At 41.9% G+C, this 23,502-nt stretch overlaps 2 protein-coding genes across 2 annotated transcripts in view; one reads left to right on the top strand and one right to left on the bottom strand.

The window, feature by feature from the left end:
• Nucleotides 1-23,502, bottom strand: part of mRpS26 (mitochondrial ribosomal protein S26) — a 79,397-nt gene that overhangs the window by 15,773 nt on the left and 40,122 nt on the right. The window contains exon 6 of the transcript XR_013898815.1: nt 3,256-3,382. The gene's annotated coding sequence lies outside the window, so the exon portion shown is untranslated. The remainder of the gene's footprint in view (nt 1-3,255; nt 3,383-23,502) is intronic.
• Nucleotides 1-23,502, top strand: part of LOC145407899 (sorting nexin-25-like) — a 60,702-nt gene that overhangs the window by 29,872 nt on the left and 7,328 nt on the right. Inside the window, exons 8-16 of the mRNA XM_080278759.1 lie at nt 2,470-2,590; nt 3,179-3,397; nt 5,544-5,753; nt 6,045-6,234; nt 7,351-7,490; nt 14,079-14,252; nt 15,415-15,671; nt 17,359-17,613; nt 18,495-18,701. Coding sequence (XP_080134885.1) covers nt 2,470-2,590; nt 3,179-3,397; nt 5,544-5,753; nt 6,045-6,234; nt 7,351-7,490; nt 14,079-14,252; nt 15,415-15,671; nt 17,359-17,613; nt 18,495-18,701 — 1,773 coding nt within the window. The remainder of the gene's footprint in view (nt 1-2,469; nt 2,591-3,178; nt 3,398-5,543; nt 5,754-6,044; nt 6,235-7,350; nt 7,491-14,078; nt 14,253-15,414; nt 15,672-17,358; nt 17,614-18,494; nt 18,702-23,502) is intronic.

Below are 23,502 nucleotides of genomic sequence, written 5' to 3'. Positions count from 1 at the left end.
AAGGTTTAGGAAGTGGAGAGATGGTATGGGGCACAAGGGTTTAAGGGTAAATGCAGATAAAACAAAAGTGATGATATCTAGGGTTGGTGGTGGTACTGTCAAAGACGAGGGAGAGTGGCCATGTGCAGTTTGCCACAAGGGCGTGGGAAGTAATTCCATCTTGTGCGGTGTGTGTGATAAATGGGTGCATAAGGGATGTAGTGGTATCAGAGGTAGACTGCGAGATAATGCTGATTTTATGTGTATGGCGTGCTGGGGTGAGCAGGTGGAGATTGTCAGACGTGAAAGGATTGAACTTGCTGGTGAATCTCTTGAGTGTGTGGAAGAGTTTTGTTATTTGGGAGACATGTTGTGTGCTGGAGGTGGGGCTGGAGCTAGCTCTGTGGCTAGGGTGAGAAGTGGTTGGAAGAAGTTCAGGGAGCTCTTGCCTCTCCTGACATTGAGAGGGCTCTCCCTACGTGCTAAGGGGTCTTTGTATGCAGCATGTGTTAGGAGTGTAATGCTGTATGGCAGTGAGACCTGGGCAGTGAAGGAGGAAGATATTCGCCGGCTCAGACGTACAGAAATGACAATGATTAGGTGGATGTGCAGTGCGTCCCTGCGTCCAAGGCCTGGAGGGGCTGGGTTTAAAATGGAAGAGTTGAGAGGTAGGATGGGACTGGAGTGTATTGGTGTTGTGATGAGGAGAGGTAGATTGAGGTGGTTTGGATGTGTGGAGAGGATGGGGGATGATGATTGGGTGAGGAAGGTGAGAAGTGTTAATATTGGGGGTGGGGTTATGAGGGGTAGACCAAGAAAGACATGGGACGAGGTCATTAAGTGTGACCTTAGGGTTAAGGGACTGAACAGGGAGGCTGCAATGGATCGTGCAGCATGGAGAGCCGCCATTAGGTGACCAAGGCCAACACATGCAAGCATGTTGGAGCCTTTAAAAACGAAACGAAACGATTTACCTTAATCCTGCTGATGGCAATGCTTACGTCAATGAGAGACAGGTAGCTGTTTCGGCACACTAACCTCTGGTGCCTTATGATGCTGCTGCATTAATGCATCTTCAGCAACTTCACTGAGGAAACCCTCAAAATCAGCTACAGTGGTGGCATCTGCTTCAGTCCTTTCCTGGATGAAAAACTCTCTGCTTGATTGTTTTCAGCCATGGTGAAGCACAAAAAAGCAGAGAAGCTCGCAGGTAGATGTACATGTGTAGACTAAAATCTCGCTTGGTAGGCCTAGATGCCACTAGGCGTAGGTGGTTTGGGTGGAGAAAGCATTGTTTTGATTGGTTGCACAATCACAAGGACTATGTGCTTAAATATGATTGGCTTCCAGTCGCGAGTTGCGGCTACAATACCGTGAGTTAAACATCTCGGAAATGTCATTTTCTAGTGGAAAAACGCAAATTAGAGCATTTTCCATGAGTATGGTGATAATGGTGACTTAGATAAGGACACTGTGAGTTAGATAATATGCGAGTTAGTAGTGCTTGAGTTATGCGAGTGCACTATACCATACCATAGTGATCACACTGTGAATGTTTATAGTATGTGCAATGTTGAATAGTAATTATAATGTGAAAATCACAGTGTGGTAAGCTCTGGGTAGCAGTCATGAGAGTGATAAAATACAATTTTAGTACACCTCCTTCCGAAATCACTGCCCGTCCTGTGAAAGTTCACATAGTCTGCAACACCACCTCGTAGAAGACCTGAAGGAATGTGCTTTCTAGTGGTACCTCATTTTTTTTTACTCTAGCATTACTTATTATGTATTTACAAAGGTTTAAAAGTCTGTTTACATTTGGCCGATTATGCCCATCCTCAATGTCTGTCACAACATGCGGACACTTGTCTTTAGGGGGTTAATCTCTTTATGTACACATCTATGTGGACATCATATTAGTGCTGTAAATGACTGTTATATTACTGTCTTGCCTTGAGTATTCAAGGGAGTGATGATTATCCTGATGATATTAATGTTCTATCTATCTATATACCTTTTTTTTTTACACTTGTCTTTAGGGGGTTAATCACTTTATGTAAACATCTATGTGGACATCATATTAGTGCCGTAAATGACTGTTATATTGCTGTCTTGCCTTGAGTATTCAAGGCAGTGATGATTATCTTGATATTAATGATAATGATTTTGATAATGATGATTTTCTATTTTTTTTCGGCACAATAACCTTGTATCTATTCACCACATGACTCCGGTGATATATTTTCATTTCAGTTTTACCATGGAACCTTCAGATGAATTTATTCACCGTATGGGAGGCATTTTGAACTGGAGGGGTTATAGCATTTATTAACCTACAGAGTGTGAGAGGTCTTCTGTGACTTGAATAAAATCAGCTGGAGGTAGCAGAAGTATACTGTGAAAAGATGTCACTGTATTGAAGAGGTTAACCCATTGTGCATGTGATGATATTCTACACTGTTTTCCTGTGCTGACACAATATGATTGCAGGCGGAACATAATCAACGAGATCATGCAAGCCACAGCCATCAACAACCTGAAGAAGGCAAAAGGCTTAGACCCCAGCAAGGAGAGCACACCTCAAGGTTCTGGCAAGGGCGACCTCCTCCAGGTTATAACTGTTATGTGTTTACCTGAATGATTGTGTCCCATTTCACTGGACATATTGCAGAGAGTTATATTTATGGCGTGAATGGAGTCTGTTTCTAACTTCTTCAGTACAAGGGGTTTATTGTTGGCTGAATAAAATTATCTGATGGTAGCTAGACTGAAGCAAAAAAGACCATTTTACTAAAGGATTTAACAGGCAAGGATTTAAAACCCAAGCCAGGGTCATTGTTTACTGTAGCAGCATGATATAATGAGGACTAAACTGCTCTGTATTGTTATATTTCTTCTTACCTGGAATTATGGTAACTACATTTTCTGTCAACCATAACTTTGAAGCCAAGATCTATGACAACATTTTAGATTATTACAGTATTAGATAAGAGATGCATGTACAGTAGTCCTTATTGTACATCAGGGATGTAATCCTCATTTTCACGACTTTATCCATACAGTATAGCTACTGGCAGTGTATATCAGTGGAACGTTTATGAGCAGTTTTTCTGTAATTTACTGTGAATCTAACAGCAAAAAAGAATATCAGAAAGGTTGCTTATAACAAGGACTTAATGTGCCTTCATTCTCTTGACAGGCTAGAAATCTAAAGCGTTACATCAATCAGCTGACATATGCCAAGGCACAGTGTGAGCGCAGGATCACTGTTCTCACCAGTGGCCGAGGAGCAGGGGAGGCTGGTGGAGGGGCTGGAAATGCCAGTGGAGGGGCTGGTAATGCTGATGGCACACCAAAATCAGATCAGAACACACCAGACTCCATCTCAAGCTCACTCCAGAACCTACCAGGGAGAAAGGTAAGGGTACAAGACTCAGTAATGATCCCTCACCTGTCAGCTGAGGAATCGTTGTGAGTGTTCTTTGTCTCTTTCTATCTGTCTGTTGTCAGACACCATAGTCTTGTAAGGGGTGGCCGTTTGACTTTGAGTTGCATGTTTTATGAGGAGGGGCATTAGCCCTCCACAAACCCACTAGTTGACATGTAGGGGACACGTAAGGGTTGCTTAAATGGTTACCACCTAGTGTTGTAAGTGGTTTCCTGGCTTACAGGAAACTGTTAGGTTTGTCACTTAATGTAAAGCCACCTGGAAAGAGAAGAATAATAATAGAAAGTGACAGGGAAGATGGGAGAAATAGGAAGAGAAGAGAGCAGACACAGAAAAAGAATGATACAAGTGAAAGAAGATATATGCAGCACTACATGAATTGAGTCAGTGATGGTTGCCATCACCTACCACTTTAACCCGCCCCATCCCGACGTTTTCTGGGCAGTGGTACGCCCCAGTCCCGACATTTTTGGACCTTTTTTTTTTTTTTTTTTTTTTTTTTTTTTGGCCCAAACATCCGCTTTTGGTGAGAAACATCGAAAATTCGTAGAGAAATCGCTCACCTGAGGTTTAAAATACTCGATTCAGGTACGAGTACCTCCTTACCTGACTGGGTTTTCTAACAGGCTGGCTCCAAAGAAAACGAGTTCTGTGGGAGGGTAACTATTTTATCCACTCATAAACAGTATTTATTTATTTACCTGGTACGAATTTATATGTAGTACAAGAGTATATTGGTTTTCAAACAGTAATATAGGCATTATAAGCATTGTTTCACTCACTAACTCATCACCATTCATGACCTTTTTTTCCCACATTACCTGATCATTATTTCTGACTGTTTCTTCCTGTAATGCTATGTAAACTTTGTCCTCCACAGTGTCATCGATTGGGGAATCACTCTGGCCCTGAATGTCTTTATTGGCCAGGTCACTGGTAACAGGTGAATTGCCGAGACAATGGCGTGCAAGGGGGGGGGAGAGGTTATGCGGTGTAAGGCATTGTCCCTGCTTGGCATCTTGTAGAGGAATAGAGGAAGGTGTCCCATGTATACGTGCCAAAAATTACTCACGAAAATTGAAAATTGTGCAAATTAGGGACCTTGCAATGTTGCCGCGTTAATTCATGTCGCCGGGACGGCGCGGGTTAAATACCAGTATAGATATGATAATATTTCTTGTATATCTTTATATTAGCTTAACCTCTAGACTCCGGGAATGTTTTGGGCGTGGCTGCCCTCTACCTGTGGCAATATTTCCCAAAATACACTTTTTTTCAAACCTTCATATCTGGGAAAGTATAGCAGTTAGGGAAACAAATTAAAGACCATATTACTCAACAACTCTCCTTCTTGCATATGAAAGCATCCCCAGGTCTGCAGGTGGTCGCGTCTATAAGTAAAAACGTAAAGGAGATGAGTAACTTTTGCCGCTCAAAGCAGGATGTCTTCATTCGTGTTTGGCAGACCCAACGTTGGCTTCACTCTCAGTGTGATAATGTTGCCACTGCGAGATAAACTAGACAGTGGGATCCAAGGCACGCCCTATGGCACTATCACTGAGCCCTTTTCTAGTATCCTTGGGCAGAGGCTTGATAGGGGTGGATGAGGCAAGGGTTCCACATGAGATGGGAATGAAATCAGACGAGGAGGTTTCAGAAAACATCATTCAGCACCTGGCTAAGTCACAGAGAAGACTGAGGTATGCTTACATTGGGTGGCGGGAGTCTCTTCCTACCTTTTGTTGATGAGATCAAATGGCAACCAGCTCAAACTGTGGCGGAATTGCATTTGCGGTTCCTACCGACACCCAGCGGTCTCTGTCCATCCATTTTGTGGCGGCCCATACTGACACCCAGCACGTAGGGGTTAAGCTCAATATTTTTTCTCATGTATGCCTGTTTTTAACTTGGAACAGTTATAACTATATTGTCTGCTTGATCAAAGCATTATGGCCACTGAGTATCAGGTAAATCAGTATTTTGATGAAGATACAGGTAAGTTATTTTCCTTACTAAGGCACTCTGGTAAATACTGGCTGTAAAATTAGATTATTACATGTACTAATTAATTTTAAGTAAGAACATGGAAGAAATAATTATTTATTTTTACTGTCAGATCCTGATGTTCCAAGCACTTCTTGAATCAGCCTTTGCCCGTCGCTACTTCTCCATGTACTTGGATGAAATTGGACAGGGAGCTTTGATCAGCTTCTGGTCAGCAGTGCAGGAGCTACGTCAAGCAGACAAGAGGCTTCATCACCAGCTGGCTTCAGAGATATTCTACACCTATCTAAGCCCACAAACTCCACCCATAAAAGTTGATAAGGTAAGGCTGAAGATTTCTTTGGCTGACTGTTATTGTCCACTATTCCCATTCATACCATAGTTTACTGTAATTACCTCTTATCAGTAATTACTCAGTGTTCCTTATTAATCAGCTCATATCACTACTTTTCTGTCAGTACTCATTATTAATTACAGTATGGTAAATGTACCAAAATGCCATATGTTATTTAAAAGCAAAAGGTTAGTTATTAGTAGTGCAGTCTAATGATACTGTATTTGAATATGTATAGATAATTTGGTATGAAGCACAATAACATCATTATGCTCCCAGCCAACCCTGCGTGGAGTTGAGGGGTTCCTCCTGGGTAACCGAGGGCCAGAGGTTCTTTATGAGATTGGTGAGGAGGTTGAGCGGAGCCTAGAGGAGAGACACTACACAGGCTTCCTTGTGTCCACCACCTACCATGCCATGATACACCAGGCAGCACTCCAGGGGGTCGACTTCATGACTGAGTGTCCAGGTAGGTTTTCACTAGTTGACTTGAGATTGAAATATGCTGCTGCTGCTGATGGTGATGATGATGATTTTGGAGTGACTGGTTGATTACCTTGGAACACTAACCTTTGATCTGACTTACACCAACACTAACGTGGGGTGGACTGAACCCCATTTTCGAGAATGAAAAAAAATAATCAGAATTAGAATTTATTCAATTCCTTTGCACATATAGAAAATATGGCCTTTGTACTTCAATCTGAGTGAAAAACCAAAGCCTTGAAACTGAATCTTATCACTAAGGTGGATAACGAAAAAAAAAAGTGTAAAAATACTAAGATTAACTAATGACTGTGCTGAAAACCATGCTATCCAGTGACGTCTGTAGTTGCGGGCTTGGCTGTGGGCACACAAACACCCTGGTCGTGGGAGCCTCTGCTAACATACCCACAGCCTTGGGGCAGCACTAGGAACTGTATGGGAGAGGGACGAAAAATTTTTTTTTTTTTTTTTTTCCCCAAAGAACGACTAGTGTGCAGTGGATTTTTTTTTTTTTTTTACCTATATTTACCCCTGTAAATAAACAACAACAACTTATTATTGATCACCAAGGCTATAGCCATTGACTTCAAAGGAATTCTTATGGATTATTATATTCTTTTCTTTGAAAAACGAAAATCTTCCCTATGCAAAATGAAGACTATAATCTTATGTTACACCATATATCCTGTACTTGAACTAATAAGTACAAGTGTACATTGGAGTGTATGATGTATGTACTGGTGTACAGATGTACTAATCTCAAAATGATTATATTCCTGTCAGTTATTCCCCCAAAAAACTAATACAGTACGTATAAACACTAATGTGGGGTTGAGCCAACCCCAAGCATACTTTTCAGCACACAAAATATAAGTGAGCTGCACCACACTACCTCATTTTAAGAGCGGTTGTAGTGGCCTGAAGGTACTGGGAGACCCAGCACCCTGGGCCCCATATCTCCCCATGATTGCATCATCACCTCCTGTGGGGGGGGTCACCTCAACCCCATGTTAGTGTTCCAAGGTAAGATGAGGACAAAAATGATGACTTTGTCGAGGTTTGGACTGCTTAATCACACTTAATTCCCATTGTCTGGTAGAGGAGGGTGGCACAGGAAGCGGGACAGATGGTGGGAGCAGTGAGGGTGTGGAGGGAGTGACACTACAGCTCTCTGATCACTCCACCTATGCACGCAACAAGCTGGCCCACCTTCAAGAACGATTAACCAACAAGCTCTTGGTACGTGAAAATGAATGGATTAAAGTATAGGTAGCCCTCATGCCTTAATGTGCTAATGAATTGACACTTTTTTTCTTTTTTTTTTCCCATCCATCCATCCATCATCCAATCCTTCTCCCTACGGGTGACTTTACACTCCCTCTTCTGTCTTTCTTTCCTTCATTCTTTCCACTTCCTTCAGCCTGTGGGTGACTCTACACTGAGTGACAAGCCAAATGGTTTCCTGTGCACCAGGAAACCATTTACTATGCTGGGTGGTAACCATATAACCAAATTTTGGCGCCCGGTAGTTTAGTGGGTAATTATTGCGCTCCAATCGGATTGAGCCGGTGAAGGTTTATATCCAAGGGGTGGTTGGGGTTGATTGCTCATATAATGCCATTCAGGGATGCGTGAGGCTGGTCACTTTCATCTTAAATGTTGAGACCAACTGCCTAGCCCCGGGCTTCTACGTTCCTCATGGGGCAATGTAGGATTGGATGATGGATTGATGGATGGAAAAAAAAAGTGTCAGTTCATTAGCACATCACTTTCTCATTATTCATTTCTGTATTAGCATGTTGTGAAGTCAGGAATGACTTTTCTTTGTGTTTTGAATCCCTTAACCATGAATCAGAAGCATGTTTCACTAAACCCATGTCCTTCATGGAGCTTTAAACTGTACGCCTCATCTGACAAGAAAAAATGCTGATATTGGTCATTTTCACACATTCATATCTCAGCAGCCATACCATTTTGAACAACCAGTTAACTGGCAAAATACTCGTGAGTCCTTCCCCTTTCCAATGCAAGTTTCCCAAGCTGCTTAGTGGAGTTGTTGAGGAGCTAGAAGGTGAAGAACAGATGTAACTTTTGCCCATGTGCAGAGGCTGTGTCTGGGTGTGCCTAGCAGTTGCAGCCTAGGCTGACCGCCTTGAGCTGCTCCCTCTCGCTACCATGCTGCCTCTTCACACATTTCCCCAGTCATGAAGCATTTTTTCAGTCATGCTGTACGTGTGATGCTTACCATGTTGCCTGTTTTCCCTCACTTCCAGAGTTACACTGTGCCCAGTGGTGTGCAGGTGGTAATAAGCTTATGATTATAGTGAAAGTATAATGCGGACTTTTTCTAAAATCACTTTTTTCACTTCATTTCACTGTTTCAGTAAGGCATCAGGTTTCGCGGCATTCAGATTAGCAAAATCACTCTTTGGCAGCAGCCATCAAATATTCCTGTGATTGCACGTTTGTGACTAAAAAACACATTTTCACACCCTCTGCCAGCACAAGTTCCGGATTCTTGCCACGACAATGTCAGTGCCCACGCTCAGTTTTGACCCGTTTCCCGTTTCCCGCACATGTTCCGTGTGTCTCGCGTCCTTGATTAGTAATTGATTGAAATATGTCATATTGTGCTTCAAGTGGAGCCAGAAGTGTACCAGGTGATAGAGAAAATGGTGGTGGCGATGGAGACAGTGTTGGAGGGAGTGGTGGGACCCACTAGTCCTGCCCAAAGCCTCAGATACCCTCTAGCATCAAGTACATTAAACCATTCACCTTGGTTATTCTGGTGAGTGTTATGTTTGAATGGAGGGAGTGTGTATGTTATACATGTAAGTAATACAATAAAATCTCAATACTACGGACTTCGATAGACCGGAATTCGCTTTTATCGGAATCGAGGAGCTACCAGACTGAATTCCTATACAGATATATCAGAAAAAGTACGATAAAGCTGGAAGTAGTCCGGACTGCCTGACCACTTCAGCTATGTTCACCACAGTAAGGTAAATAAAAGACCTGTTTATCAGTGTACAGTACAGTATTATTATATATATTATACCATTTGATTATTGTAGTGAAGGTATAATGCAGTAGAGTACTGCAGTGGTAGTGAAAACAGTTTAAAAATTGTTGGTGTGATCTGGACTAATCGGAAAAAGTTTGGGTTAGCAGGGGGAAGTCCAGGCATCACTTTTATCGGAATTTCGTTTTTTTGGAATGGCTTGGGCCCCAATTAGTCCTTTGTAGTGAGGTCTTACTGACGTACTAATTCAGTCATTCATCCATCCAGTGTTGACCCATGAGGAGCATAGAAACCCAGGGCTAGGCAAGATGTTCCTGACATTTAAGATGAGAATGATCAGCCTCACTCATCCGTGAGTGGCATTATATGAGCATCAGGCATAAGCCCCAGCCACTCCATGGATATAAACCTGCACTGACTCAATCTGATTGGAGTGCCTTAATTATCCACTAAACCACTGGGCTCCATAATCTGGTTATATGGTTACCACCCAGTGTAGTAAATGGTTTCCTGGTGTACAGGAAACACATACTGTACTGTAGGCCTATATAAGTGTATTTTGTGATATTTTTATATTTTATTGTCGATTTAATGTTACAGTACATTATGATTTAATGTGTTAATAGCAACATTTCAGGTAACTTTAGGACATATTTAAAGTAAGAAATACACAAGGGAGGGTGAGTTTTCTTAGAGGCCCAGTCCCTATTAGCTTATTTCCCATAAGGTCAGTGCCCCAAGTATGGCTGAATCAACTTTGGTGGCACTTTTCACCGTCCTTATTAGACACGAAAACCTGGTGCCTTCCTGTATAAGTTAGTGTGTGTGTCGCTTACTGTGCTAAACACTTTTTTTTTTTTTTTTTTCTATGAAAAGTGAACAGGCACTGATTTTCTGTCCACACTCATTACTGAAGAAATCACAATCCACTTGTGTATATGGCATATTTTTCTAGAGAAAAATATTTACAATATCGTATACAGATGGCCCTGTTGTAAAATATATTCACTTCATTGTCGTAAAATATACTATGTATTTTTTACCGTATTTCACTGTTATAACCTTATGCACTTATCGCTTAGTGTGCTAAACATTAATTTTTCTATAAATCTCGTGATGTTATTTCTTACACAGTGAAAATTGCAAATGAACAGTCAGTTATTTTCCATCCACACTAATTAGTGAAGAAATCATTTATCCATTTGCATGTAATCCTTATTTTTCTAGAAATAAATATTTACAAATACAGTTCAGTACTATATACACACACATCATTCATAAAATACATACACGTCACTTGTAAAACAAACTGTGTACTTGTCACTGTCTTTCTTTTTTTCATATTATTTTGCTGTTACAACTTAATATGTTTTCACTTACTCTCCTAAACACCTATTATCTTATGTATCATCATCATCATCCGGACCTCCTTTCCCACCCAAGGGCAGGGTGAGGAGTAGCAACGTCCAGACAGCCCAGATTTGCAGAGTCCATGCTTCCATTTACTCACCATTCAAGCCCCTGGAATCCTGGCTCTACCTGATATGGCAAAACCATTCTCCATGTGCTGTAGCTTCACATAAACACATCCAATAGAGTCAGTCCGGACGCTGTCACGTTAAAAAGGGGTGCCAGATCCCTGATCATGTGCTTCTTCACACACTATTCATCCAGCCAGCTCAATCTCTTGTCAGTCCCCCAACCTCACCAACTTCTAAACCTCTCTTCCTCACACACTCATCCACCTTCTCCTTGGCCCACCTCACCTCCTCTGTCCTTCAAATTTGCTCAGATATACCATTTTCACCACTCTATTGGTATCTATTCTCTCCACATGACTATACCATCTCAATACACTCGCATCAATTCTGGTGTCCACAGACTTCCTCACTCCACATCTTTCACAAATCACATTATTTCGTATCCTGTCCACTCTCTTTACTCCACATACATTCCTCAGCAGTCCCATCTCCACTGCTCTCACTCTTGACTTTTCATTTTCATGCCACACCATAGTCTCACATCCATATGTTAAAGTTGGCACTAACACCTTAACACCTTATTTTCTTCATTTTTTTTTTTTTTTTTTTTTCTTACTCATTAAAAACAGTACAGTATATGAACAGGCAGTTATTTTCCATCCATGCTAATTACTGAAGAAATCATTTATCCATTTATACTGTGCAGGAGCATTACTTCCTTGAATATTTATAAATATTATATACACACATCACTGATAAATTTATACATGTCAATGTTGCTAACCTTTTGCATGTCACCTACTTTTTGCACATCACTTGAGCACAATATTTTCTAAAGTCACTGTCTTATACTGTTTACAAACATGATTGTTGTACACTATTTACAGTGTGGGAGCAAAAACCAAGTAAAAGAAAAAAAATACTTTCACTCAGGAAAGGCATTATATATTAGAAGGATACGGAGGGTGGCAAGGCATCGTACGAGAGGGACAGCACCAGGGTGGTGCTATGTTCTCCACATGATACAGATAAATCTCTTCTGTCAGTGACAACTTATGGCTTGACAGAGGAGAGTCTAATTCATGCCCAATGGTGCTGTCACTAAGCTGTCTTGGGCACATCAGCGGGGGTGGAGGTGGTGCGCCACAGGCATATGGGCAAGAAATCAAATGGTGCCACATTATAAAGTTATCATTACAGAGGCTAGCACATGACTGACACCTTGCAATACACACTCCGCTGACTGTAATGAGATCCCAGAGGCCACTCGACACAATATTTATGGACATGCTCTTCAAACTACAGTGTAGCAGTGATTGTGAGATACCTTGTGACCTGAAGGATGAGGGTTAAAGTAGTATTTTGTCCATCACGTGGATTTTAAATGAGGAGTGACTGTTGATCTTTAATGGTGGACTTTCCTAGCTCATAACAGTAGAACCTGCCGATTTACCTGTGGATCTCACTACTTGATAGTTGTTTAGTGATCTGAGGCATCAGTCACCATAAAGATTATGTGCAGTATACCATTTTAGTTTTGTTTAATTTATAAAGGCACCAACATGCTTTCATTTGTCAGCCTCGGTCACTCAATCGGTAGAGAGGTGGCCTGCAGTCCTTACGGACCCAGGTTCGAATCCCGGCTGGGGCAGGGAACAGTTTAAGGATTTGAATTTCATTAAATCAGGATTTACTGATCTACCAGAAGACCCGCCGACATGTCGTAAAAATACCCCCGCTAATACCAATACACCAGTCCTGTATGAGACAGCCCTAGCATGTATTCAATATGGACGGTGGGTGTTAGCGCCGAAGTGGTGACATGTAGAGGTGTATGGTATGTAGGAGGACTGCTGGGCCTTGATAGCAGGCTGTGAAGCCTATGCCCAGAGTCGGACACATTAAAAAAAAAAAAAAAAAAAAAAAAAAAAAAAAATTGCCGCTATCTGTGCTGCTCAGTCTCTGTCATGCATTAATTAACATCCCAGTGGGGCAGTTGAAGGTTTTTCAGTCTTGTAACATCAGCAGGGGCCTTGGCAGTTTCACTACACTTAACTCCTTCAGTCTGATGGTACCTGTATATTTTTTTTTTTTTATTGAATTCTTGCACGGTCAGACAGTTTTATTTTTTGAAAATTAAGAGGTTAAACATATATTTAGCCTTCATTAATCCATCGACAAGTCTTCTGTTAGTGCAAGAAAAAAATGTATATAAAATGTGGCCTTAGGATGAAGGGCTTAAATGGTCTGGACTTAAGCCTTTTCACCATGAAGGGGTAATGTAGAACTGGTTGTGGAAGTAGTTGTAAAAAAAATTATATATATATATATATATATATATATATATATGAAGCCTCTGTGGTGCAGGGTTCGCACCCCGCCAGGGTAATAAACTTTGGGAGTGTTCACCCGGCCACGTACTGCATTGGTGGACACAAGGGGTGCTGTGGTTGAACCAGTGTCGCTTACTATAAAGTATGCTTGCACCCAGTCGGCTCGCGTGGGCCGATTACACTTGGTTCACAGACTACACACACATCCAAAGCCTCTCCAACACTACAATTATACTTACAAGTACTTCTCACCCTACATACAATCTCTGCCAGACAGCCTAAGCCACTTGGTGGAGATACATTGGCTGTATCGTCCCAACTTCGGTCAGGATAGGCCGGTCCTGCAGTGGATACTTAAACGGCTGATGATGATGATGATGATGATGATGATGATGATGATATATATATATATATATATATATGTACACTGGGTCACAAAAGTATTGGTGCACAACATACTTGAAACATTTGGGACCACAGAACGAAGGTCACTGAAATACTGTACAGTATTAGTATCCGACCTACCAAACATCAGTAGCCCTGATGTCGGGAGGTTTCATATATCACCAACTAGCAATATCCTCTTGCACACATATAGCAAATGTAATGTTTATATAGACAGACACTGATGATACACAATGAGACGTTAGTAATGTCAGCAGTTGTTCAAACCATTTCGGTAGGCATCACACCCCCTGTACACCGATACTTTTGAGATCCAGTGTACCGTATATATACTGTACACTCATATGGAAGTGGTAAGTTCCTTCACAGCAGTGACATCTATTTTAATTATTCCTTGTACCTCCAGACAACTTTCTTCAGCTTGAGATTTTTTTTTTAATTGGGGAGTTAGATATAGCATTCATTATCCCACTTGGTACTAGAAGCTTAACAGTTGAAGAAAAACATCTGGAGGTAATAAGAATAAACCAGTGTTTTATCATATTGATTGGATTAAAAGCATCACTTCTTTTCATGTTCTCAGGCTCTCCAAGCAGTGCAGCAATATGGTAAGGCTGATGCAAAGGTTGTGGGGCACTTGGAGGGGGAGATTGCACAGCTGCGGTCAGATCATCAGCTGCTGGAAACACATGTTGAACGCACCACACTCTGGAGCGACAACATCGGGTCCTGGCGCGTCCATGTCCAGAGTGTACAGGTAGAGGGGCCACTGTTGCTCCTGTTGTTGTTATTGTTGTCACAGCATCCATTGGCTCATCAGAACATGGACCCAGTGGACTGCAGCCTGAAATTCTCCATCTCATGAAGTTCACCATTCTCTTTTGGGAGATTGAGAGTGAGAAATGAGGGATAGCATTTGTATAACTGGACATCAGTTATATTGGTGCCAGTGCATGAAGGATTCCCTTTCCAGCACCAGAAGGGTAATATGGGAGTGATTAAAGGGTATGTACTGTACCAGTACATTCCATGAAATAGATGAGAAGGATGTTGCACCCCATTTTTAATTTGGTAGATGATGGATTGACCTTACTGTGCCGGTGTATATGAAGGGTACCATTAACTGATGAAAAAAATATCATCATCATCATCATCCAGTCCTATGTTGTCCCATGAGGAGTTTAAGAGCCTGGGGCTAGGTAAATTGGTCCTGACATTTCAGATGAGAGTGACCAGCCTCACTCATCCCTGAGTGGCATTGTGTGAGCAATAAACCTAAATCACCCATTGGATATAGACCTGCATAGGCTCAGTCCGATTGGAGCACCTTAATTACCGACTAAACCACCATGCACCATAATTTGGTTTTATGGTTACCACCCAGCATAGTAAATGGTTTCTTTGTGTACAGGAAACCACTTGGCTTGTCACTCAGTGTAGAGTCACCCGTAGTAGAAGAAAGAGGAAAGAATGAAGGAAAGACAGAAGAGGAAGGAAGGAAGAGAGGAAAGGGCAGAAACCCAAAGCAGCACTACATTGAGTGGATGGTGAGTGCCCCCACCTACCACCAGTGAAAAAAATTATGATGATAATAATAATATTGTAATAATAATAATAATAATGTGGAAATGCCTTAACTTGAGAGGTGGAGCTGGGATTCCAAGGAGTGAATGATGTGTGAATGCTTGTGTGGTCCATTTCTCACAGTATGCTGTTGATACTTCTTCCACTTTCATATTTTTTCTTTTTTTGTTTCAGGATGCTAACTCACGGAGTCCATAGGTGGAAAAAAAGGTCATGATGATGGTGATGAATTTGACCATCTTTTGTGAACTGCATGTGGTAGATAAGATAAATGTTTCTGTTATTATTTGCCTGTTGAAATGATATTTACAGTGTATGCCAATATTCTGTGACAGCTTGTGGAAGAAAAAGAGGTTCCCCACTTGGTTCTTCTAGTTCACCTGAATTCTGAAGATGTCAAAACATTGGCTGCATCCTCCGAGGTGTTGTCCCCCCTTGCCCCAGCACCAGGCCCTCTATCCACTGCCTCATCACCCTCCCCTCCAGCTGCCCTTGATACATTAGAATCATCCCTGGCCAGTTCCAGCCCTTCAAATGGTTGGGTTGTGGTGAGGAGGCTCCCCCAGCTTGCTGACTTGCACAGGAAGTTATGGTATGGTCCAGTTACACATTATTAAGATCTGTGCTTTTAACCACTTCGCTATGTGAGCTTGTATAATATCATTTATAAAGGCTCCAACGTGCCTGCATGCATTGGCCTTGGTCATCTAATGGTGGCTCTCCATGCCGCTCCTTTCAGACCCTTATCTCTGAGGTCACACTCAATGACCTGAGGTCGATTTTGGTCTGCCTCTTGCAACCTTACCCTCATCGTTCACACCTCTCTTCCCCATGCCCAGTTGTCATCATCCATCCTCTCAACATGACCAGACCATCTCATTGTACCCCTACTCATCACAACACCAATACATTCAAGTTCCATCCTTTCTCCCAACACTTCAGTTGCAGTCCTAGACCTCCTGGATCTCTCATTCAAGGATGCACTACACATCCATCAACCAGTAATCACTGTCATTTCTGTACTTTTGAGCCTACAAATATCCTTTTCCTTTGCTGCTCAGGTCTCACTGTTGTACAGCATTACACTTCTAACACATGCTGCATACAAGGATCCCTTAGCACAGATGGAGAGGCCTCTCAGTTTTTGGAGAGGCAACAGCTCCTTAAACTTTCTCCAATCACCCCTTACCCTAGTCACGGAACAAGCTATGATCCCACCTACAGCACCTAACATGTCCCCCAAATAAAACTTCACACCCAGTTCTGTTGAATTTTCATAACATTTTCAAATTAATCACTACAAGAAGTAACTGTCTGGTAGAATAATAGTTAATCCATCCATTCATCATCCAATCCTACGTTGCCCCATGAGGAGCGTAGAAGCCCGGGGCTAGGCAGTTGGTCCTGACATTTAAGATGAGAGTGACCAACCTCACTCGTCCCTGAGTGGCATTACGTGAACAATAAACCCCAATCGCCCCTTGGATATAAACCTTCAACGGCTCAATCCGACTGGAGCACAATAATTACCCAGTAAACCACCAGGTGCCAAAATTTGGTTATATGGTTACCACCCAGCATAGTAAATGGTTTCCTGGTGTACAGGAAACCAATTGGCTTGTCACTCAGTGTAGAGTCACCCGCAGGCAGGAGGAGGACGAAAGAATGAAGGAATGAAAGACAGAAGAGGGAGTGTAAAGTCACCCACAGGCAGAAAGATAGGAAAGAATGAAGGAAAGAAAGACAGAAGAAGGTGGAAGGAAAGAAGGATGGAGGAGAGGACAAGGCAGACACCCGAGAGCAGCACTACATTGAATGAGTGGATGGTGAGCGAGTCAAAATTGCTAATTTGGAGTGATGACTTTGCCATGCAACTGGGTTTGATCCCCAAGAGGTGACAGAGTTTTTCAGTCACCTAATGCAACCAGTGCCACACTGGTCATCTACCCATGGATGTAATGCACAAGTATGGGAATATGGTAGTTTAGCTTGAGATCCATAAATACCAAAGGGGTATAGTGAGATTGACTATTACAGTTAGTTCTCAGTATGTCACTCTTTCAACATTTGCTAAGTCCTTGGTACATTAAGGAAATATTACCAGTTAAAATTTCATTACTTCCTATGAAGCTGATTTGCCAGTTTTCCCTAGTTGATGATAACAGTACTGTATAAGATATTGTGTGATATTTTAAAACATACCCTTTTCTTATGACGATTCTCTCTATTTGACAGTATTTGCTGATAGAATTTACTGACTAAATCTCTCTTCCCCACAGCCAGATAGCACCATGGATGAAGGGGGTGGAACTGCCAACAGTGGCAAGTAAGCTGCTGTTTGGCAAAGTGGACAAGTCACATCTGGAAAAAGTGAGGGCGGTAGCTCAGGTATATTTTGACGCAGTGCTCACTGATGAGAAGCTGTCAGGTTCAGAGCTTATCTATGCCTACCTTTCCCCCTCCCCAGAACACCTAAAGCAAGTGGAAATACAGCGCAAGAAGTCAAAATTCTCCTTTTCAACATTCTTCAAGGGGTACAGTACAGACATGGTGTTCTTGCAGAGTTAGGTATTGTAGAACCAGTGGCAGAAAAAAATTAATTCAATGCATTTGTTGTGATGATTATCACCAAAACTGTTGAGAGTTTTCTGCTCAGGCTTCATTAATTATATTACTGTAGTTCACCAGCCACAAGTGTGTACTGTAAATTAGACAGGTTTTCATTTGAGAATACCTACAAAAACTGTCCTCAGATTGCCTCATTATATTGCCTACATACAAGCCAACTACCTAACAGGATGGCTTTTTTCTCAGTCTGCATATAAATCAATGTAAGCGCATATACTTATGAGACTGTGACATTTTGATATATTTATTCATGCTGTCTTAGGCAGTTTTATTTGTCTTAGGAGAGCCTGGTAATAGTAGTGAAGGGGTTAATGAAGGCTATCTGGAAGCCCCCAAGTTTGAAAAATCTCCTCTAAACTAGATAAAGATGCTTGGAGGAAGCAAGAGTAAACCACAGGTCCTACCCTACTTCCGAACAAGTTACATTCCAGGAAACTGCTCTTAAGTTGATTTTTTCATGTCGAAAAATGCATTTAACACACCTAACCAACCGAACATCATTGCCTAGCCAAGCCTACCAAGCCTTTTAAATGTGCTTAGAACACATATATTAGCCTACAGTTGAGGAAAATCCTTAACACTAAGCCCATTTTATAACAGTGTTGAATATCTGATGTAATTCCATGTACAGTAATTGGAATATTATACTGAAAGTACAAATTCATAACTCCTAAAATTTGTAAGTCGACAGTTCATAAGTAGGGGGATGACCTTTATATAATAAAAAAGACTATTAAAAGGATTTAAGAAATATTTTAAAGCCTAATCACTGTGCCGCACTATCTAGGAGCGAGGGGAAAAGCGACAGTGACGAGGAGGACTTGGGTTTGATGATGGAGGTGGGTGAGGGTGGAGGTGACACAGGAAAGGATTCTGTTGCTGAGCCACTTTTCACTTTCCTGGAAGAACTGTGTGAACTGCGGGGAGTTAGCAAGTGGCTTCGCAAGACCTTGATCTCTTTCGTACAGATTACATACGGCAAGACTATTACCAAGTAAGTTTTATGTCTTTAGGAGGACAACTTTGAGATTTTGGATGGTATAGTACTGTAATGAACTTACTTTTCCCTAGTTGTACAATAGCATTATATGTCTAGCAAAACTTAGATCAAATAGATTTGTGTTTGCATTTGATTCTTTCAATACAATGACATCTTTTGAGTATAGTCATGCAACCAGCAGATTAATTCCTTCAGCTCAGGAAAGGCCTCCTTGTATTGAAGGGATCAGTGGGGGTTGTTTCTTTCTCCTTCACAATAAGGAATCTTTCATTCATTCATCATCTGATCCTGTGTTGCTCCATGAGGAGCTAGGAGGCCGGAGCTAGGCAAGTTGGTCCTGACATTTAAGAAGCAAGTGACCAACCTCACTCATCCCTGAGTGGTATTATGTAAGCAATAAACCCCAACTACCTCTTGGATATAAACCTACACTGGCTTAATTCGATTGGAGCTCCTTAACCCCTACACCGCGGGCATGTTTACAAATGTTTTGCGTGTGCCGCGGGGTTATTCGGGTTCCGACAGACTCTCAAAAAATATTTGCCAAAAATCAGTTATTAGTCCTAGAATATTAAAATTACGTATGCTTATGGCACATACCTTCAACTTTCTCCTGGAATGTTTGTTGAGCCTTTGTCGGTTACCGTAGGACTTGTGGAGACCTCTGAAGTTGGGTAACGAAGTCTCCACTTTACACTTCCCGACAACCCGTAATATGATTACCACAGCCAGATATTAACACTATAAACACTACTCTATGATTTTCAAGTAGTTTGGGATCAATACTCCCAAAAAAAAAAAAAAACACTGTGAAAGCAATGAAAATTACAAGCGCGTCTGACATTCGCACTTGCTCTAGTTCGCTCTTGGTACTCTGTCATTTATTATTCATAAAACCCCTCACACTTTATATTTCTATTACTATATAACACATATAATTATCTACAGTCTTTATCCATAAGTTTCCTTTAGTAGTATTAGTTTATTGTCACTGTAGGGATTCAATTTCTTTCAGTAAAATACGTAGCATTCACTTTCTCGTCCTGTATACTAGCATTGAGAGTGAATGTCACTTTCACCTTCACTCTCATAACTCATAGTATTCAGACATGCTAGAGTGAAACTTTCACTTTCATTACTCCTAGGGTATATACTCGTATTCTTATAATACTACTCATTTACATTTCTATTTACGTTCTCTATTTTATTTACGTTATTTACATTTCTATTTTATTTACACTGTGTTATGCACTGTCACTCAAAGTAACTTATAAAACTATTTTCCACTGTTCACGTATATTTACATTCATTACTTTCACTTGCTGTTTACACATTATTTACAATTCCACTTGCACTGTTTTACTCAATAGAAAGATCGTAGTCACTCTTTTATCAATTGTCAGCCCTTTACTTCTTTCCACACGAGGTTTAGTAGGGGGTAAAGGTCACAGGGCCCTTTGCATGGGGGTGAAAAGTCCCTGAAGCTAGCAAGAGCGAACTGACGTACCTCCATGTTGGAAGATGAGAGTGAACTGATAAGGGTGGGCCGAGGTGGTGGCCTACCTAGGGAAATTCATTACTACCAACGTTAGCCTCTTGACACAGCTAATATATAGCAGTGAAATGATTGGCAGGAAATCTAGACAATACATTATAAATTAGGTAGTTCCAGGTGAATGTAAATATCACTTAGGCTTTTCCCTTCCCTCCTTATATGTATATTTATTACGAAAATAGATTTTACGGCATATTTCAAGGGGAAATAAACAACGAAAATTAGCGAACGTGTGCACGTGAGGTGTTGTCAGGTGATAATTAGCCAATTCCAGGTGTATGGCACTCTCACTTACCATATTTCTTTCTTGTATATTTTATTTGGTATAAGAATAGGGCATAGGGCTTATTTCAATGGATGAAATCAGTGAAAAATTCCAGAGAAGATTTACTTAGCGTAGCACGGCCGGGCAGGCGAGAGGATAGGGTAATGGAGGGGGGGTAGGGAGGGGAGTCAAGAACGGGGAGAAATGGCTAAATTGTCAACAAGGGATGGGAGTACAGACAGTGGCGGCGCCAGGAAATTTTCATTGGGGGGGCTGAGGAGGGGCTGGGGTAAAATGTGGGGGGGCTTCACAAAATGTCATCAAACTGAAGTGTTGATGGAAAATTGGTATGTACATATTCATAATATCCGAATGTACTGAGGTTCATTTTAGACACCTGTACTCTTTGAAACTGCGGTGTTAATGTATAACATTTCTTATCTCATCAAAAATTCTGCCAAATGAAAGACATAAAACTAGCAAGGAAATTCAGATTAATGTATACGCAACATAATAACATTTATTATTTCCAGTTTATTCCATAAGATTGAAGTTTGACTCAATTAATTTAGACATCATGTGTAAGCAAGCAGTTAACATGACAAAAAAATTCTATGTTATGAAGTTAAGACAATCTGAAGAATCAGAAGAATTTTTAAATCAAGGTGTAACGACTGTCACGTTACTTTAAAACTATGCGCCTGTTCTGGTGATTGGCAGCAAATGTGTCTATAATGGCATCAATGTTCAGCTGTTTGGCCCTCCTAGAATTAATTGATATTACAGCAAGGTTGCTGGTGTGGTTGTTGCCACTGCTGTTCCTCAAGTATGTCTTGAGGAGTTTCAGACATGAGAAGCTCCTCTCACAGGCAGCTGAGGTGACAGGGAGGGTCACTGCAATGCATACAAGTTTATACAGATCTATAAAGGCATCCTTGTATGGCTCCAGCATGGCTGCGAGCTCAAGTGGTGTGGACACTTCCAGGCCATTGTCTCTCTTCCTAGCTATTAGTCTTCTCAATTGGTGGACCTCCACTGCAAGATCACCCTCTGCCACTCCATAATTGGCTGCCATTCCTGACAGCGCTTTTTTGTCCAGAAATGTAATGTGCTTAGGATTCAAGGCAGCAGCACCCATCAGAACATTACAGGCATCAGATGAAAATCGCCTGCTCAGCTCATTGAGCATTCTATCTATGATGGCATAGAAGGTCCTTCTCCTGGCATCTGGTATAGCTCCATCCCTCTGACCTGTACTGGATGTTATGATGAATTCATCCAGGTGTCTGGGAGCAGATCGTTGTCTACCTGGACGCTCAGTCTCAGTGCGTATCCCAACTACCTTGCACAAATCCTCAGCAGCCTCCTCTAACTCCTTCCAGGCAGCTTCAGTCCTCATTTCTGTCAGTCCAGACATGACAGACTGCATCAAGTCCTCTGCAGAGGCCAGCTGAAGGTCATGTGACTGGAGGTGGTTTGACAGTTGTTTGGTCATCAGTAACACTTTTTCCATGGCCATCAGAATTGTCACAAATTGCTGATCTAGCAGGATGCACAGGCCCTTTGCCTCAGTGGCTCTGTGTGCATTGTCTCCCTCCATGAGACGTTTCAAGGTTGTCACTATGGCAGGTAGGGTTCTTTTCACTGCCAGACAAGCAGCATGTTGGGAGGTCCATCTTGTGTCAGACAGTTGCTTCAACTCTATGTGCTGCCTTGTGGGATTTAATTCTTTTTGCACCTTTATAAATTCTTCATGTACTACTGACGTAGAGAAGAACTTGTACAAGCTCTGTATAGCCACAAAAACTCTGCTGCAGCCTGGATATTGTGTACACAATCAACGAGCACAAGGTTGAGCCTGTGAGCATAACAGTGGACATACACAGCCTGTGGTACCTTTCTCCTAAACCTCTCCTGTATACCACTGATGTGCCCTGACATGACTGCAGCTCCATCGTAGCACTGGCCAATGCAGGCGTTGTGGTCAATACCACATTTGGCCAGGGTCTCCAAGATCTTGTTGAGCAATGAGTCTGCATCCAGACCCTCGGCTGCTGTGAAGTCAAGGAACACCTCATGAAGGCTCTGTTTGTGGAGATACCTCACCACAATGGACAGCTGTTCTTGTTTGCTGACATCCTTGGTCTCATCCACCATTAGGGCAAAATGCTCTGCTCTTAGGACCTCGTTGCTGATGTCCTCTCTGATTATTGAAGCTATGATGGCGAGCAATTCATTTTGGATATCGTGGTGCGTATACAGTATTTAGCATTGCCAGGACCACCACTCAGTTTCTTTTTGACAATGTCATCATACTTGGAAATCAGGTCCAGCAGTTCCAGGAAGTTACCTTTGTTGCCAGAATTAGTGTCTTCCTTGTGACCTCTTTGGGCAACATTTTGGCAGGCTGTGTAGAGCAGTACGTCTATTACTGCTCTAATGTAATGTCTGTTTTCCTTTACAGTTTTTTCATGGTCGGTATTAAAAGCATGTAGGATCCTAGAACCTGTTGTTTTCTGCATCTTAAACTCTGCCCAAGCTTGCATAGAAAACTTGTGTCCTGCTGAATTATCATGAGACTTCAGAGATGAGGTTGCCTTCTTCCAGTTCCGAAAGCCGTCATGGGTGAAGGACTTCTCACATTTGCTTAAGTGTACATGACCGAAATGACGACATGCAAAGCAGAATGCAGCATCTAGGGTTGTGGAGTACTCCAGCCACGAATGATGATCATGCCAGTTCTTGTTGAATGACCTTGACTGGCCACTGTATTCTGTGGCTGGGTATCTCTTCAAGTCTGGACAGGTGGGACCACTATCTGGAAGCTGGCTCAGGTCCTTGGGTCCAGGTAGTAGTTTCTCACCATGGGTGTGAGAAGTGCCCTCTTGTGGCTGGGGTTCTGCACTAGCCTCACCTAGTAAGGCTGCAGACTCACAATCACGATCACCACTGTCCAGGTCCTCATTAACAGCAGG

This window comes from Coenobita brevimanus, chromosome 74 (assembly GCF_032717465.1).
Source record: "Coenobita brevimanus isolate Jiangsu-jjx chromosome 74, ASM3271746v2, whole genome shotgun sequence".
NCBI lineage: Eukaryota > Metazoa > Arthropoda > Malacostraca > Decapoda > Coenobitidae > Coenobita > Coenobita brevimanus.
The sequence above is the reverse complement of the archived record's forward strand: the minus strand, read 5'-3'. Positions and strand labels throughout refer to the sequence as shown.